Source organism: Anoplopoma fimbria, chromosome 14 (assembly GCF_027596085.1).
Source record: "Anoplopoma fimbria isolate UVic2021 breed Golden Eagle Sablefish chromosome 14, Afim_UVic_2022, whole genome shotgun sequence".
Lineage (NCBI taxonomy): Eukaryota > Metazoa > Chordata > Actinopteri > Perciformes > Anoplopomatidae > Anoplopoma > Anoplopoma fimbria.
Window position 1 is genome coordinate 3,489,821 of NC_072462.1, and position 19,048 is coordinate 3,508,868.

Consider the following 19,048-nt stretch of genomic DNA (forward strand, 5'->3'; position numbering starts at 1 on the left):
ATGAGACAAAATTACATTTTTAATATTGTAAAAAATTAATTGATTATTCGAAAGAACAATGGGCAGATTAACACTATTGAAAGTCATTAGTTGCCAGTGCCCTAATTTGGATGTAATGAAGAAGTAGTAACATATCTACAATCATTTTGTTTTAAATTGCATTTTATTACCAATTTCCTGTAAAATACTATATTACAATTGTGCTTTTATTTATTTTATCAAATTATATATCATATTATGCTTTGATTTTTATTATACAGTAAATACTTCACAATATTGTAATATGACTGTACAGTGGATATACTGTATATAACATACAGTATACAAACACTATAAACTATACTGTAGTATACAACAAGGGGCAGCTGTTGCATAGATGTTACTTTGCACAAGTGGTTTTCATTATTCATGTTATTAAGTCTGATTTGGGAAAAATAGACTTTTTAAAAAAGGTAATTTTAAAAACAAAAAACTACAGTAAAATTAAAATAAAGTCTTATAAAACTCTAGAATGAAAGAAGATTGTTACACACTAAGGAAAAGGAGTTAAGACACACAAACACCTAATACAAGTGTGTGTAGTGATTTAATAATTAAGTTATTAATGTAAACCAAGTTAATTACATACTAGTGAAAAAAAACAGATTATAAAACAATCTTTGTACAAGTTGACCAGCCTTCTGTTTTTTTGTTATTGTTGTTTATAAACTTTGTCACATTTATCACAAAGTGCTAATAACACTATTAAAAATGCAGCGGCATCTTTTTATTTATTCTTCAAATAAACGTAAAAAGCTTCCAGTTGAAATGTCAAGAATAAGGCATCCTTCAAAAAACGTTTGACTTGTAAAACATTAACATCAATTCAGAGAATTACAAAAAGTGAATTACTCACTTTAAGACATTGTAGTGCAGGAACATTAAACATTTTTATTTCCCTTCATGTAGCACACTCATAATCGGTTTTCAACTTCTTCCTCGTGAGGAGACAAAACAGGAAGTTGTGAAATTACTTTTTTCCCCCTAAACTGCCCACAAACAGTCCAGTTCATGGATATAAGACTCTTTTGATATATCACAATAAAATGGTTCTTCATTAGCTGGTGAGGAACTGATCTTATGCTTTCCCCTTTGCTTTCTTCTGCAGCCGGGTTCGTGTGGGCTCGGTGAGGACTAATGGCTCCTGGATGACCATGGCGCGGTATTTCCTCCCCAGCAGCTCCACCTCCACCTTCTGGCCCACCGAGCACAGCTCCACAGGCAGGTAGGCGAACGCCAGGCTCTGCTGGCTGCTGTAGCTGTAGGCGCCTGACGTCGTGTTGCCGACCACCTGACGGGGAAGAAACACAGACTCATGTGAGAAATAACCACAAAATAAACCACCTAAAACCTGATCAGTGGACGACTTTTGGTGTTACTGACCTTGCCGTTGTGCCAGATGGTTTCGTTGCCTTCAGGGTCGATATCATCTGTTTCCAGCGTGAGGTAGGAGAGCTTCCTTTTCAGGCCTTTGGCTTTGATCTCCTGAAGGGCGGCTTTGCCAATGAAGTCAGCAGGCTGGACAACAGAAAACATTGTTAATCAGAATTTATTCCTAGTTATAGATATATACATCGTAAAAACTTGGATACAAAACAGTTAATTTATGTTAAAAAAAATGCACAATGGATGGTTACCTTGTTCAATTTGATGAAATAGTCCAACCCAGCCTCCAGAGGATTGGTGTCTGAGTTCATCTGTGAAGAAAGACATAAGTCAAAGGTCACATAACTAGTTCTACTTATAGGAATACTATATTTATTGCCTTTAGATCAGAAGATTGATTCCTTTCTCATGTCTGTACGGTAAATATGAAGGTACAGCCAGCAGCCAGTTAGCTTAGCATAAAGACTGGAAACAGGGGGAAACAGCTAGCCTAGCTCCGTTCAAAGTTAACAGAATTGGTCTACCAGCTCCTCTAATGCTCTAAATGTAATTGTGTGTGTGTGTGTGTGTGTGTGTGTGTGTGTGTGTGTGTGTGTGTGTGTGTGTGTGTGTGTGTGTGTGTGTGTGTGTGTGTGTGTGTGTGTGTGTGTGTGTGTGTACCTCTGCTCCCCAGCCTCTGAAGCCCTTCTCCAGTCTGAGGGAGGACATGGCGTAGGTGCCGAAATTGTCGATGCCTTCGTCTTTTCCTGCTTCCATCATGGCCTTGTACACAGTCGCCATGTTCTTCTGCTCAATGTACAGCTCCCACCCGAGCTCACCTAAACACATATATCTAGTGTCACCAAACAGTATGTCAAGACTTCAGTTTGTGTTGTTAAAGAGAAGAGTTGATGAGTTTTAAGTAAACTTAAAATAATTAAAATAAATAATTTGTTTGCTTGCTTACCAACTTATTTATGTTTTCTTGACAGAAATGGGCTTCCATAGGAAATTAAATGATTTCACTTGTTTATGTATTTGCCTGATTTTGTATAATTTTAAAATATTGACATTTTTACATCACTTATGGAGATAAAGGTGATAATAGGAGACTGATACAGGATTTTGTGGACCAGGGAAGCTGTATTATGTTGCTATACATACATGTATATAGGGGACAGTTTATCATATTCTCAGTTAAATGTAACATATTTTATTCAGTGTTAACTTTTAATAGCCAATTTCCCTCTAATTCAAGTGATTTATTTGTGTTTTTCATGGTGTTTTTCTATCTGGAGTCAAGTGAAACTTTGCCGCTCCTCTGGTAGAATATTTTCATTTGTTTTAATAAGACCAGTAAAAGTACTTGTTAACGGAAACTTTGTGCAGTACCTGTGTAGGAGATCCTGATGGCCCGGACGGTAACGCCGGCTAACTGGATGGACTTGCAGTGGAGAAACTTGAACCCGGCGTCGCTCAGATCCTCATCTGTCAGCTTCTGGAGAACTTTGCGGGACTTTGGTCCAGCAATGCCCAACACGCCGATATCCTCTGTTACGTTGCTGATGTCCACGTCATACCCGCCGTCTGCAGCTTCTGCTTCTATCCACCTGAAGAGAGTTCAAATACACAGACAGAGAACTTTCAGCAGGCTAATATCGTATCACTATATCTTAATATAGTTTTAGACATCTAATAGCACTATGGAGCTTTTTTGTTGGTCCCCGTTTGGGTGGATATAGTTTGCCAAGTTACACGGTAATGTGCCAACAATGACATGGAAGAACAACACTGCACTGTATTCAAAATAAGTTATAAGGTCCAGTTTGTAGGAATTGGCGCCATCTAGAGGCGAGGTTGCAGAGCATCAAGAGCCAGTTCTTGTAAGAGTAGCATTGGATTGAATGGTGAGGATTTCAAGTGAATGTACGGTGGAAGCTGCAGTTTGTGCAGAAATAAATTCTGCAGCTCCTCAAGACCAACAGAGGTTATTCTATGGTAAAAAAACCTCTTATTTTCTTGTGATTATACACAATGAGTTTGGCTGAGTAACACTGAATGTAAGCATAAATATGTCATTGATTTTCCACACTAAGTATTTAACGTATTGTTGATGTGACCTTGTTGAACTCTTCATCTCTAGTCTACACCAGCAGATGTCGCTACACAACATTAAAACATGTCCTTGCCTCTTTCAGACTCTTGGTTGGAGAGAATGTTTTAACGTTCTGCCTCCTGATTGGAGCAAACGGAGGGGAGTTGTGTTAACAGCTGCTGAAAGGTTTTAGGTTTCTGCCTATAAAACAGGCTGTGAGAGAGTTTTTTTTCTTACGCACAGCTTGAGGCTCAACTCTGGCCAGAGTGTGAGAACTGACATCATGTACTCGGTGTTCTCTGCAAAATGAATATTGATTGTTTACTTGTGTACCTGTGTGTGTGTGTGTGTGTGTGAAGGTTTGTGCATGAGGCGCTGGTTGATTGGGCCATCTTACTGAGATGCATGAGTGTAGTTCTTCAGCAAGCATGACTCAATGGTTTTGAGTACTAAAACTACAACAATTCATAGTTAGAAAGGAACAAGCTATTATTGGACTTTTCTTAATTGCTGTTTTAATTGAATGAAAATGAACTGGTGGCATTGTTAAATGTATACGATAATAAACTCCTTGAGTCCTATTTCAGGCGCCTCTGGTAGCGGAAGTAATGGCTCATTCATTTTCTCAAGCCTGTGTATTAAACACATCATATTAGATGAGAACTACAACTCCCAAGGTGCATTTCAGCAAGATAATTCCAATTACAGGGCTTTCAATTTTGTTAGTAGCGCCGCTAACGGCAGGCCGCCTGATTAAGTGGAGCGAGATGAAGCAAAGTTTCACCTGAGGTCATGTCCCTCTGATCCCGATCCCGTGATGAGCAGGAACTCTCCTGGTGCCAGCTGGGTGATGGTGACCTCAGCAAAGACTCTCCCGGTGGGTGTCAACATGTGGCTGACATTGGTAAGTCCCACCTGAAGACACGGAGGATATTGAGTCAGAGAGAGGCGTCGTGCAATTCAAACAGTTCACACAGGTGTTAATAAATCACACATGTGCTCTACCTTGGGCATGGTGTTGGCAAACAGGCGGTCCAGCAGCTTGTGCGAGTCCTTCCCCTTCATGATGAACTTGGCAAAAGGAGTCAGGTCGATCACTCCCACCTTCTCCATCACCAGTTTGCACTCTCTGCCGACTGGTTCGAACCAGTTGGTGCGACGGAAACTGGGCCTGAGCACAACACAAAAAAGAAATATCAGTCTTTATATCGTTTTAATCAACACAAACTTTTTTTGCTGCCTCTTTTTAATGACTCCATTGCATAATGAAAATTGTGCAAGTTACTTTTTATTTAGACTAGTTAATTATCAAAACTTAAAAGTCGACAGCCATGCTAGCGTCCCGGTGAGAGCTAAATGCTAACGTCAGCATGCTAACATACAAAATGTTTATCAGAAATAATGTTCACCATCTTAGTTTAGCATTTTAGCATGCTAACGTTTGCTAATTAGCACTAAATGCAAAGTTATTCTTTTTGCAAGTATCGAACATTTTTGACATGATGGTGTCTCCAGAGGAAAAGTCACATGATCTCCAAAATTAGTGGAATACATTCTATCAAAACTATAAATGTCTGCACAAAATCTCATGTCAATGCATCCAACAGTTGTCAAGATATCTAAGTCGGGACCATAGGGGATGGATCAACCAACCAACCAACCAACCAACCAACCAACCAACCATTCTCAGGTGCCTAAAAATACAATATTGCAAAAAAAGAACGATTATGTGGCCCTTACCATTCCGGGAAAATTTGCCTAAAACGCCTATCCAAGGCATACCCAAAGTAAATTGAAAGCTGTTCTTGAACCATTTGGAGTACATGCATGGTTTTGGTCTCTTTTGAAAGGTAACACTCTGAAGTTTTTTCCCCAACAGTCAGAATAACTCTAAGTGCTACTGGCATTGAGTAATATTTTTTTGCAAATAGATGCCTGCAGATGACTGTAGCTGATACTTATGGACTGGAAAACACAATGGGACCACAGCATGAAGCCTTACCTAGTCCCAGTTCAAATTTGATAACAATACCACAGAAAATACTTTACTGGATTGGATCGTCTGGATCTTTGCCAATGTAACAAGATGATATGTGGATTACTATTGGATGTTATTGATCTGTGGATTACTAGTGAGTGTTATTGATCTGTGGATTACTAGTGAATGTTATTGATCTGTGGATTACTAGTGAATGTTATTGATCTGTGGATTACTATGAGGCTTCAGAGGTGAGTTGACACAAGTTTGTAACTGTTTGTTTGTTTGGTGGTGGACTGACAGAGGCGGTGATTGTACCTGCTGTTGTGATCGGATCTTGAAATGATTTGCATCAATCGAATCACAAGAATCTTAGCTTTCCAAAGACATGTCGCATCAGTACCTACTTATACATAGCAGTGGTGTAAATAACACGTCTACACAAAACAGTGCAAGGGCCCGTCCTTGGGCCGTCAGAGCGGTAAGAGGGTAACATTTGTTCAAAGACAAACCTCCATGTGACATATATGAGCCAAGTATGCAGCCAAATGGTTTGGTGAGACTCCAAAAACTCTAACAGTTTGGTTTTAAATCATTGTCATGTCTCATATTCTGATACGGAGATCCTGCACACGGGGACAGCTGTGTCACATGCAGCTACTGACAGTTATCTGCATGTGTTGTTTGTCACTAAATTCTTCTTCTTTCCTCAGATTGATGAGAGGGTTTCGTAAGAGTGAGGGGGGGTGTGTCTCTAGTGCAGAAATGCGATGGTTAATTAAAGGGTCGCAACAGCTGTTAGCAATTACATTAATAGCAGTTACGAAACAATAGGAATATTTTATTCAAATGTTTACTTCTTGTTTAGGTCTAAGATAGTTATGGTAGGCATGCTGTCAATCAAAAACAACAAACGTGATGGTAACACTTCTGTCTTTCAATGCTACTTTTGTCATCCAATCATGCCAGAAAGCATAACTGTCAAGTTTGGATGCTCTGAGATCAGATCTTGCTCCCATTGAAACTGAAAACCCAACATTTTATCAATTTGCTCCTTCAAAATAAAAGCTTTTAAATAACGGGGACTTTTGATGTTAAGATTTTTTTTTCAACAAGGGAATCAACATAAACATTTGGTCAATTTAAACAACTAAGAGATTATTTTGGGGGAATGTTGACCCAGCATGAACACATATGTCCTTGACAGAGACAGACACAAAATAAATAAAATAAATAAAATAAATAAAATAAATAAAATAAATAAAATAAAAATAAATAAAATAAAATAAATAAATGAAATAAATGAAATAAATGAAATAAAATAAAAATAAATGAAATCAAACATATGATGTGAAGAATTTAAAGTCAAATAAAATGTGTTTATCACCAAATTGGTACAGCTTTGATAGCAGCTAGTCCTCAATAAAACAAGTCTACTTACACTGCAGGGAGGAAAAGTACACAGCTAAAAATAACAGGGGGTTTTTATTATAAAGAATTTATAGGAAATTAATTTTTTTTTAAAGCCTCTCCTTTGACCATGAAATAATTCACACATATGTGAAAACAGCTGAGTGCTGATCTGATCACAAAAGTGTTGTTGTAAAGACAAGTGTAACCATCGCCAAAATACATTTTTAGAGCGAGTATATTAGAGTAATATTTCAGACGAGCTCTCCTAACGAGATGCCTTACTTGTATCCGGTGTCATCTCCAGGTTTGTAGAACCAGTGCGGTTGTTCCCAGCCGGCATGGAAGCCCATGGATGCTTTGTCCTTCAGCAGCTCGTACACGCCACTTTTCCGTTGGGTTGGTCGACCAGCGAATCGCTCCTCCTTCGGATAGCCAACTGGAGAGACAGACAAGAGTGAGGAGTTACCGTTAAGTGCTGGTTAAAAGAGAAGGTTTCGTCCAAAGAAGGTGCGATCGTCTTGTTCTTACCCACATTGTTGAAGCCATAGGATTCTCGAGCTTTGGCGCACAGGAAATTCACGTCCGACCATCTGCCGTATCGGTTTGGGTCGCACTCAATCAGGTCGTAAGGAGGCTCCCCATTCCTGATCCAGTCGCTCAGGAACTTACCGATCCCGCCAGCGTGGATGACTCCATACCTGAAAACAGTCCGAAGCGTTCAGCATTATGAATCAGCCCTCATCTGCTGACCAATCTCCATCCGCCAACATGTACCCGAAGCCAATGGCGTTCCAGTAGTTGCGAACTCCTTGGTGCGGTCCGACCATGGGCAGCAGGTCAGGGGTGTAGGTGATCGGTCCGGACACTATGTTGATGATGTCGGCCTCCTTCAGCACAGGGACCATCTCCATGGCCATCTCCACATGCTCCATGATCCTGTCGAGGTCCGACTCAAACAGCTCCTTACCAAAACCTGCAGCAGCCACGCAGAGACACAGATAGTTAGCTCAAAGAAATACAAAATGTAAAGATAAATCTGTTTGTATAGCAGACAGACCTGGGGGAACTCCATCTCTGACCCAAGAGTCCTGCAGCACCATCTTCTCCATCTTTTCATACGGGCCGAACAGCAGGCCGTCTCTTTCCTGACGCAGGTAGTAAGAGCCCTCCAGGTCCCTGATGACGGCCAGTTCCTTCTTCAGAGCCTTCACCTCCGGTACCGTTGCCGTCACTAAATACTGGTGGTGCACCGGGATGGTTGGGTGTTCGAACCCGATCATCTTGCCCACTTCCCGGGCCCAGAAACCTTAATAAACAACAACAGGGATGGTATTAAATCAACTAATAAGATTAAGTCGGCTCTGCTTTGTTGGCTGCATTTGAATTAGATAGAACAAATTATGTTCAGTTAAATTTTTTCCTAATCAGGCGGAAACCTGAAAAGTGAAGTCAAAGCTGAAGTGTCTTAAAGCTGCATTCTCTCCACTGTCCATCAGGGGGCGACTTCTCTGGTTGTATAGAAGTCTATGAGAAAATGACTCTACTTCTCTCTTGATTTATTCCCTCAGTAAACATTGTAAACATGAGTTTATGTCTCAATCTCTAGTTTCAAGTCTTCTTCAATACAGCATGATGTTCATTTAGTAAATTATGGTCCATTTAGAGTCAAGCTAGCCTTGCTCTGTCCACAGGTAACACAATCTGCAGATGAGCAGCTCTAAATGTAACGAATGAACACATTTTAAATGGTACATAAACTGAAGTGGAAAAACGACAAGCTGTGTTTTTTATGGGCAGTTTAGTGCCGAAGCTTCCCCACCAAGAAAGGTACTCATTAAACACAAGGCATGGGCACATTCTTGTACTTTTGGCCACGCTAGCTGTTTCCCCTTGCTTCTAGTCTTCATTCAAAGCTACGCTAACCAGCTGCTGGCTTTAGTTTCATATTCGACAGACAGATGCATATAAGAGTGTTGTCAATCTTCTCATCTAACTTTTGGCAAGAAAGCAAAACTGCTTTCACTGTACCAGACTTTTGTCAACTTCTCAGTGCTGTACAGTATGTTCTCGATTACCTCAGATGTTTTATTGAACCTTTAAAAAATACTTTATGTCTCCTCATGGACGCACAAAGTTTGATGAATGAATCTGTTTGTAAGCAAGAAGTAAAGCCCCCACTCTTTCCTTTGTTAGGAATTATTTTTCAAGAATGATTCAGTAGTTACTTAACAGCCTTTCCAACAGTTTTACATTTACTTTCATTGTCTTTTGAGATAAACTTCTAAACACATGAAATTTGAAAATATTAATAATTAATTTGACTGGTGGTACACGGTTTATCGCTTGTGTTTACTTTATGTAGAAACCGTCTATAAAGACCTGCAAGTGTGCAAGTACTTTGCAGCAATTGTTAGTGATAACTGATACATGCACCAAGACTTTATTGTCAAAGAAAAGCATGAGATTTATTAGCTATATGCAGATCTAAATACCACCTAGAGAAATTGAGAAATTGTGTTGTTTTTTTGTAATTTGGATGAACTGACCATATAATCAGAATGTTTTTACCTTTATATTAAAATGTATAAATACAGGACCAGGCTGATGTGTCATCCTGTGATTTTAAGGTTTAGATTCATGAATGTAAAGTGCAAACACTTAAAAATAAGCACAAACAAAAAGATCAACAAAAATAGACATCCAGCACCCAGACAGATGGACAAACAACAACAAGAAACAGCACAGAAAAATGAAAACTATTTGAAGAGAAGGACTTTTTGTAATCAAATAAAAGATCTCCTGTTTTTACATCCTGGCATTTATGAAACAGAACAGAAAAGAACAGGAATCTATAGAGAAGGCATGGCCGCTTTGAGTGATGGGTTAAACCTACAGGAGACGTTGCAGAGACTACGTCCATATGTTATAAAGTCATTGATTGGGAGTCTGTAAGTGGGATATGTGAACTAAACAAAGATCAATATGAACTTTTGCTCCAAATCCACTGTTTTCTTCCACTTATGAGTTGCAAGAGTGAGTTCTATTAACACAAATTAAATTGGAATGAACACCCACTTGAATTCCATTATATTTCAAATTAGGGTAAATGTGGTTGAATGCATGCACGTCTGCAACATTTACTCTTTATATTCTGCATGAGCGCCACATGTGAACTCTTTCTCATGGTGAGGGACGGGGTTGGGGGTGCATGCAAACACAACATCCAGATAAGGTTCCAGGCAATTTATGCAAGAGCTGTGCTGCAGAGGAGCGTGTTTACCAGACGCCTGCACAGAGGGCCGATTCACTGGGTTACCCAGGAGGAGTGATGAACGGAGTCAACAAGCTCACCAAAATAAAACAAGCTTTGAAACAAGTCCTGTTATGTCCATGTGAGCCTTCCACGCTGCTAAACTCTATTTGTTTCTCCATTAATGAATATATAATGATCCGCTCAAAAGGTCCCAGGCTAAATGCACTGTTGAAATATTGTGAAGACACTTAATTATTTGATAAAACATAATTCACAATTTGATTTTACAAAATATATTCACATAACAAGCTGTAACTCCTGAGAACCATGTGCTGCAATTGAGGGTCAAATCTAGTTATCAAGCCTGCAGAGATGTTTAAACAGATGGCTAAAAACAATGGATTAATGGTTGAAATAGTTACCTTAAATTAGTGGGTAAATAGTTGATATAGTTGGCTGATGTAATTAAGGATGTAAATAGCCAAAAATAATACATTGACCGTTTACATAGTTAGATAAAAGCAAGGTAACATCCAAGTGGGAGCATGACTGCAAACTAGAACAAACTGAGCTATATTGCATGAAAACAACCCTAAAAATACTATAAAAATTATATTTTCTGGAATTTACAGTATCAAAACAACAATATCTAGTTGGAATCACTGGTTTAAGCCTCTTTTTTATAACATTTATCAGTTTGCAGGTTTGAAAAGTGTAGTCTACTCTTCACACAATGGTCAAAACAAGGCTTACATGTTGAAACTGATCCTGTGGGGTCACATTCTAAGAGACCTTTGAACTTTGACCTTAATTTAGTCCTCTCTATGTCCAACTGGGAGGAGAGAGTACAGCATAACTGCATTCCAGACTGCTCCACAGTTTGTGAATGTTTTTTTTTGTTTTGTCTGGCTGGACAAAAGAAGTGGTTACGGTTCTGCACAAGGCTCCGTGAAGAATGGGAGGGATAAAGTATGTAAGAAAAGAGCAGAGAGAAACTTGCAAGTGCAACAAAACAGCTGCTTGTGGGTAGTGGGTTTTAAACTATCACATGGAGACAATGTGTTTAAAAAAGACTGAGGTTCCTGCTGCCTCTTGGTGATTCATTCTTGCCATGTTGGATTAATTACGGGGGTTATTTCTGCAGCCCTGCATCTGTTGTCAATCTTTACATCACAACAAAACACAATCAAAAGGGGAATGCATGAGTTTGAACTTTCAAAATCGTACATTTACCCATTAAATATCAGAAATGAATATTGGTATATATTGCCAACAATGTTAAGCCCAACCGTTGTGATATCTATCAGTTTGACATTTCAGTCCCTTTATGCAAAAAAGTGAGAAAACGCTTGAAAAAAACGGGAGGTGTGCAAGTGCTGCTGCTTCAAGATTGGATGAAATGTGAGCGGTTGGCTTGTTTGGATTGGCTGTTTGACACAGTGAAGGCAAAACGACAGCAGGATCCGCAGCATAGCTGGCTTCAACCAGAGTACAGAATGTGCAAATTCAAGGCAGGAAATATGGAACAAGGCATTCTGAATGAGCTGTAGAAAATTCACTCCGCAAGGGTCTTTTATGGTACCCTCTACAATTTAATGCATGTGTGGTGACTAGATCCTTGCATTGCAGAACTTTTTTTAAACCATGAATGCATATCCACATTCTGACCCATGACTGTTACAGTACTTTTAAGTGATGGACTGCAGTTGCTTTTCTCTGCAATTAGTTTGTTAGATAAATATAAGACGGGTGTTGCTGTATGCATGACCTAAATAATTCATGTTACATAATCTCTCTTCTATTGAGGACGACACACTGAAGCAAATTCCTGAAAGTTGCCAGATAAAAAAACAACAGCAGCCGGGATGAAAGGAGTCTTTGCCAACAAAATCCCCCCAGAACTGGTACGACCCAGTTCAAGCCAAAGTCTAAATTACTCTGAACTCTGCAGGCGGCGGTCAGTGTGGGCAAAGGTCTCCTTCTGTACAGTGTCCACAGATAACGTAGCGCAACGACTATGGGATGTGTTCGAGTTGTGTCTTAATCAGAAGTAATCCAGTGTAATTCTGCACCTGAGTTACATTCTAGCTTGGAACTTTTCATTTTTCTATGTGCAGTAAATACAAGTAAGCTTCTAGTTGCTGCATGTCTGGAAAAAAAATGCTGTAACTAAAGCAGACTTTTATGCAAAAACAAACTAACTTCAAAGCCTGAATTAGCACAAAAAATCAAAGCATATGTGTTACATATTTGTGTAGGACTTTTCATTTTTTTCTGTGTTGGAAGGAAAGGAAAAGTACATCGAAATAAAATTCTAAATTTGTTGTCACATGGAAAATGTAACCTTAATTTTAAATGCCTTGTGAAACACATCCAAGTCCACAATTTAATGTACGAGTTGCAGTAAATATGAGCTTCTAGTTGTTGCATGCAAAAAAAATACTGAAACTAAAGTCGACTTTGATGCAAAAACAAACAAACTTCAAAGTCTGAAATTGCACTAAAAATCAAAGCATAAACCATCAAAATGTACATGTTTTCTATCTCTAGTCTGAGAGTGAATGTGCACTCTCAGACTAGACTATGGGATGGTTCTGCTTTCTGTCTTAATCAGCAGATATTCAGAGTAATTCTGCACCTGAGTTACATTTTAGAGTGGGACTTTTCCATTTTTTTTATGTGTTTCGAAGGAAATTAAAAGCACATCAAAGAAAAATTCTAATTTTAGTTGTCTCATGGAAAGTGTGCTAAATTTAAAATACCTTGTACACACATCCAAGCCCACAACTTAGTGTATTAACTGCAGTAAATATGAGCCTATAGTTGTTGCATGTCTGGAAAAAAAAATCCTGTAACTAAAGCAGACTTTGATGCAAAACGAACAAACTTCAAAGCCTGAAATTGCATAAAGCATAAAGCATCAACATTTTCCAGGTTTTTCATCTCTGGTTTCAGCGTGAATGTGCATTTTCTGCAGGCACAAACCTGTTGCATTGACAATGCGATTTGCGCGGATTGTCCCGTGAGGAGTCTGGACGTCCCACTTTCCGTCGGCGGTCGGGTTGAGGGCGGTGACCGGGGCGGGGTTGTAGATCTGGGCGCCGTACATGCGAGCACCAGCAGCCAGAGCCATAGTCAGAGAGTAAGGGTCAATGTGGCCGTCTCCTGGGGTGTACAGACCTGCCAACACCTGAAAATAAAGAGAACAAATGTTCATATAACAACGAATATTAATATTTTAGAGACTGAAAAAGTGGTTCTTGACTGTATATCTCAATTTTATTTGTTGATCAAAACAATTGCACAAAAGTCAACTGATCAAACATGTCTTAAATCTGCTTAAAATCTCAAAGATGCAAAGTTCATCGCTTTAATACTATAATACTAAAGTGGGTGGTAACAACAAAGTATCAGCATATTTCCTATTCTTTTTATGGTTTATTTACCCAAAGGGGTTTATCCACATGTGAGCATAAATGTGATTAGCAACTTTCATGTCCTTCTGCATAATATTTGCTGATTAAAAATAGTAATAATTTTTTTTGTGTGCGAAATGTTGATATTTTCGCCACTTGTCCATTCAGCCTTGTGGTGGTGCCAGACAATTCTGGGGATCATGAATAATTGTAGCAAATTCATGTCAACCTGCCAAATATTTTATGATTTCAAGATGCTTTGGTGTGTGAAAAGTTGACATTTTGGGCTCCTGAGGATTGATCCATGATCCAAAATCGAAAGGGCTCTTCTTCTGAGGACCATGAATGCTTGAGAATGTGCTGGTAACTTTCACCCCAATCTTTAGATTTAGATTTGGACAATTCTTGTGCACAAAGACTACGTCCTTGTGGTTTCTGTCGGCCTGGCAAAATATTTGATGACTTTAAGATGTTTTTGTGGGTGAAAAGTTGACATATTGGCCTCCTGTAGATGATACAAAGATCCAAAATGGGAAGGGCTGTTCCTCTGAGGAGCAAGAATGCCTGAGTGTGTGCTCGTAGATTTCTTCCAAATCTTTAGACTTGGACAATTCTTGTGCACAGAGAGTGATTTAGTACTTGTGGTGGTGCCAGACAAAACAACAGGGTTCTGGGGACCATGAATAGCAAAATTCATCAACCTGTCAAATATTTGATGATATGAAGATGTTTTTGTGTGTGTTGACATTTTGGCCTCCTGAGGATGACGCAAGAGGAAAACTGGATGGTCCAAAATCTAAAGCGTTTTTTCCTCTGAGGAAAATATGGATGTGCTGGTATATTTAATTGTAAATTCCTATGCATCTTGTGATGATGCCAGACAAAAGGACAGCTAACTAAAATCAGAGGGAATAATCTTCTGGGGATCATGAATGCATGATGAATATGCTGGCCTGTTTATTGTTGAGATAGGTTCTATCTATCGACCAATATATAATAATAATGATACTAATAATAATAATAATTATGTCTGTTTTGTCATTTTTTTGGCCTCACTGTTTTCCTCTGGATTGGCTTTATATTTCCAACAGACAGATAGTGTATTGATCTTCTCATCTAACTCTAGGAAATCAAGCAAAGACTGCAAACCCCTGCAAAACCAGGACGAGACTGCAGAATTTTAAACACTTTGTAGAGGAGATTATGTGATATTTGTACTATGGTGTGGTGGACGATCATTATTGACTGTTCAATCAAGGACAGCCAATCACTATATCATTAATCCACAGAATCCAATGTCTCTTTAAGGTTAAATACTCTAATATTTCCATGGTTGGTACAGACCTTATCTATATTGAGGAGAGGGAAATGTTCGTGGACTTTCTCCGGTCCGATGAAGTACTGTTCCGTCACATGCCAGTGTGTGCGCGTCATCTGGTACCTCATCTCATCCACTCGGGCCGCCGTTGAAGCGATACGGACGCTGCCGGGCTGATGAAAGCCGACAGCCTGCAGATAAACAAGACAATACAAACAACATGTGAGCACACAGATAAAAAAAACTAATCTACAAATCAAAGGTAGGAAAGGTGAGCCAGGAATCTCACCTGTCCAGTTTCAGCCTCCAGGCTCTCGTATAATTTAATGCTGTCATAGTGGACTTTCTTGAGGTTGATGCCTGGATGGTAATATGTTGTCAAACCAGCCTGAAATACAAACAAACCAGGATAAGAAAATTAATTTGCAGAGACAAAACACTCACCTCTGCATAAACATATTTTTGGGGGCAGAAAAAAGACTGTAAACACAACAATGACAACACATTTAAGTTATATTTGTGCAAACAGTTGCATATTTACACATCTAGGAAGACAAAGAGCGACATTATCATTCTTTGGATTCATGTTTGTGTCCACTTGATGAATGCAAGTCCAATATTCACTCTCTTTTACCTCTGTTTTGGTCTCCACCACCTCCTTAGACAAATATCTGGCCATTTAGCAGCTAAATGCTTCACTATCTTCACTACCTGGTCGCTATAAATTTGTCTTTCTGTTGTTTGGTGATAGGCAAGTGGCGTATAGTCAGGTTTCGGAGCTAAAAATGCTAATGAGAGCTGTGGGAGTAAAGTAAAACAATGATGTTGAGTGTCGTTTAAAACCAAAACAATGAGCTTAAAGATGCTGAAACGCTCTGAAGAGCTGCAAAGTAAGGCGATAATTCTTCATAACCAAGAGCAACCTATTATATAATATATAAAATATATATTAAAGCAGCTTTCATACCCTGTCCAAGCATTTTGATACAACTCCAAACTATTCTAAACAGAAGAGCAATTGAGATCATTTTTTACAAGTTCATCACAATCTTTAAACTGACTGTAACTCATAAAAGGAGTTCCCTGCCACTCACACTAATGCATGCTGGGAAAGGCTCCAACCCCCACAGATGAAGAGAGTAACATAGTAAGAGTAAGTTCCCCTGTCTTACATGTCAAATGTTTATTAATAGCATCACACTGAAGTGAATGAGGATCAAGACCTCGTGTGCCTTGAAAACTTGGAACAGCTGCCCTGGAACTGATCTTCCCTGAATGAGACTGTCGAGGAAGAAAAGCTCTCCATACTTTTTCTATTAACATTAAACGTGCTCAGTGGTCAATCTGAATATTTTTCAGAGGACTGATGTTAATTTTCATGATAATATCGAAGAAAATCCCCGGATATAATAAATGAATCCAAGTTGAGATAGAAATATTTCTAAATGTAGTCATTTTTCAAGCAAAAATATTAAATATTCCCTAACTTGAGAGGGTTTTGCAACTATTTCCATTGTTGATTAAATGTCTGACATTTGTCAAGTAAAAATACCAAACAACCTCTGATGCAACTTTTATTTTGGTTTTGGACTTTTGGTCGGATAAAACAAATATTTAAAGGATGTCAATTTGGCTCACTTTAATGGAGAAAACTATGAATCGAGAAAATTATCTGCAGATAATTTAAATTGTGACGGTCATATTTGACCCTTTACAGACCAAAAAAAAGATAAATAATGATGCTAATATTAGTTGCAAACCAAGATGGAAATGGAAATATGTTAAAAAATGTTGTGTGACAATGTGTTGGTACCATCTCCACCTTCACATTCACTGTTCTGGACAAATAAAAGTAGAGTTTTGTAGACGTACAGCGTGCCAGGTGGACCCAGCCGTCAGATCAGACTTCTCCAGCAGCACCACATCCTTCACACCACCTTTGGCCAGGTGATAAGCCACGCTGACCCCCACACATCCCCCACCTATGATCACAGTGTCTGCTGTGTCCTTCCACCTCTTTCTGAGGGCTGAGGATGCATCACTGAGGAAAGACAAAGACAATACAGGTGAATCATTGCAGCTTTACAACATGCACATCACTAGTTTGTTTACAAAGAGCTGACATGTTGAAGTCACCATAACTGCTTTAACAGTTGTGCGTAATGGCAACTTTACGCGCATTTTACGCATGGCACGCCTCATACCCTCATCTATAACAAACGTGTCCCATGAAATGATCAGCATTGCACATGTGAACTGAACTGCACCACCTCACCTCTCCTCTGCTTGTTTTCTGGAGGTGCAGCAGATGGTCCTCAAAGGCAGCAGAGCTCTCCCTCGACATGCGGCCAAATCTCTCCGCAAACGACAGTGGATCAGGTTTAGTATCCGCGACATAACTGCGGTGATATTTTTGTTTTAAAAACTATACATGCAACTTAAAGCATAGCCAGCCCCCCCTCCTCTCTCTCACTGGACCCCTGCACTGCCACGCGTGGTTACAAATATCCCACTTTTGCACTGACAGCAGTGTTGGCACGCCCACAGGTCGAGGACCAAGTCAGGACGAAACTTTACCCAGAACAACCCTTAGGAGTGTTAACACTTTGAGTGCTAAAAGAAAAAAAAAAAAAGAATGTAGGTCACAGAGCCCTGAATATAATTTGAATGAATGTATTATATCAACCTTCTGCCAGATGCAATGATTATAGTGTTACTTCATGCACACTGGTGGAAGAAGTATTCAAATACTAAAATAAAAAATGTCACTTGAGTAAAAGTACCTAAGTATTAGCAACAAAATGTACTGAAAGTATAAGTTAAAGTACTTGTTCCATAGTAAAATGATTATAAAATGATAAATGGGATTAAGGAAAGAAAAGAAAAACAATTCCTCTGCACAAATTTGTGACCGTTCAAAGTTTTCTCTTTTTGCTTTTCGCGTAATATGTTTGTTAATTTCCCCTCTTTGGGCCATGAACATTTATTTAAAAATGTGAATGTCCATAGGTATAGAATATTTATATTTTTTCTGCATCTAAGTTTAGGGTGTTAGCATGCTAACATTTGCTAATTAACTCTAAAGGCAAAGTACAACTGAGGCTGATGGAAATGTCATTAACACATGTTAATTCACGACGCTTGTATTAGCATTATTGCATAAAACAGATTAATGCAACACGGCAGATTAATAACAAAGAACTCTATCCAAGAAAGGCTTTGCTCTAGTTATTTTTGACTGGGTTATGTAACTAAAAGGTAAACGACACTCATAAGAGTTGACCTGTGTGAGCTGAAGTCTGAGCGATCCACACAGAAACATTGATCTCCGAGTGGTCCTTGAGCCTTTTATTGCAACACAGCTTCCTATAACCCACCTGGAACAGCTGCAACAGGTTTGAACCAGACGTTTATCTTCACAACTGCTTTAAATAAACACCGAAATGCAGAAACAAATGCATTTATGAACCAGTTTGAAATGATGTGAATATGTGCACAGTTTATTGAACGGTATTGGGCGGATTTACAGGCAATAAAGCAGACTTAGGGTTTAAAAGGTACAAAGTGTTTCAGCAAAAATTGTGCACCAGACTTAACTATATCATGTTACACTACAACATGTGGTCTACATAGGCTGCCACTATCTCTGGTGGGACGGCAACATGCTGGACTGTTTGCTTTAAGCTTGTCCCAAGTTAAAGCCTCTACTTCTATGTCTGCATTTGTTTGTATTTTGTTAATAGTTTTAACCACAGCAATGTCTTTCTGTTGGATGGTTCACCACTTTGGTCCACAACTACTAAATGGATTGTTGTAAACTTTTGCGTACACATTAAACCTGTTCTCACTCCCAACCGGGCTGCAAACTCCTGTTCTAACAAGTGAATCCAATGCTGAAGTGCCTTAAACCTGCATTCTCTCTACTGACCAGCAGGAGGCAACTCCTCTGGTTATACATATATCCTCTGCTAACATTTGCTAATTAACACTAAAAGCAAAGTACAACTGAGGCTGAAGGAGATGTCAATAGTTTTCCAGGTATTAATCAACTTCCTGTTCTGAGAAGTGAAGTCCAATGCTTCATGTCTTTAAAGCTGCATTCTCTCTACTGTCCATCAGGGGGCGACTCCTCTGGTTGTATAGAAGTCTATGAGAAAATGACTCTACTTCT

The 19,048-nt window shown here is 39.1% G+C and overlaps 1 protein-coding gene across 1 annotated transcript; it reads right to left on the bottom strand.

Moving 5' to 3' along the window:
• Nucleotides 1-144: 144 nt before the first annotated feature.
• On the bottom strand, nt 145-17,384 carry dmgdh (dimethylglycine dehydrogenase). The gene is made up of 16 exons (XM_054612619.1): nt 17,153-17,384; nt 16,750-16,918; nt 15,167-15,265; nt 14,904-15,068; nt 13,129-13,333; nt 7,948-8,196; nt 7,665-7,863; nt 7,419-7,588; nt 7,173-7,326; nt 4,505-4,670; nt 4,284-4,414; nt 2,797-3,014; nt 2,086-2,243; nt 1,677-1,736; nt 1,423-1,557; nt 145-1,330 (listed from the first exon to the last, which is right to left on the bottom strand). Exons 1-16 carry the CDS (start codon nt 17,272-17,274, stop codon nt 1,118-1,120), a joined length of 2,613 nt encoding a protein of 870 aa, XP_054468594.1. The 5' UTR covers nt 17,275-17,384; the 3' UTR covers nt 145-1,117.
• Nucleotides 17,385-19,048: the final 1,664 nt, after the last annotated feature.

What these genes read in the sequence shown, in the direction of transcription:
- dmgdh (XM_054612619.1), bottom strand. Translation starts at nt 17,274, where the DNA reads ATGTCGCGGATACTAAACCTGATCCACTGTCGTTTGCGGAGAGATTTG. An exon ending in TCGCATTGTCAATGCAACAG is followed by an intron (nt 8,197 to 13,128) that starts GTTTGTGCCTGC and finishes TTGTTTATTAAG; the next exon opens with GTTTCTGGGCCCGGGAAGTG. An exon ending in CAGAGATGGAGTTCCCCCAG is followed by an intron (nt 7,864 to 7,947) that starts GTCTGTCTGCTA and finishes TGGCTGCTGCAG; the next exon opens with GTTTTGGTAAGGAGCTGTTT.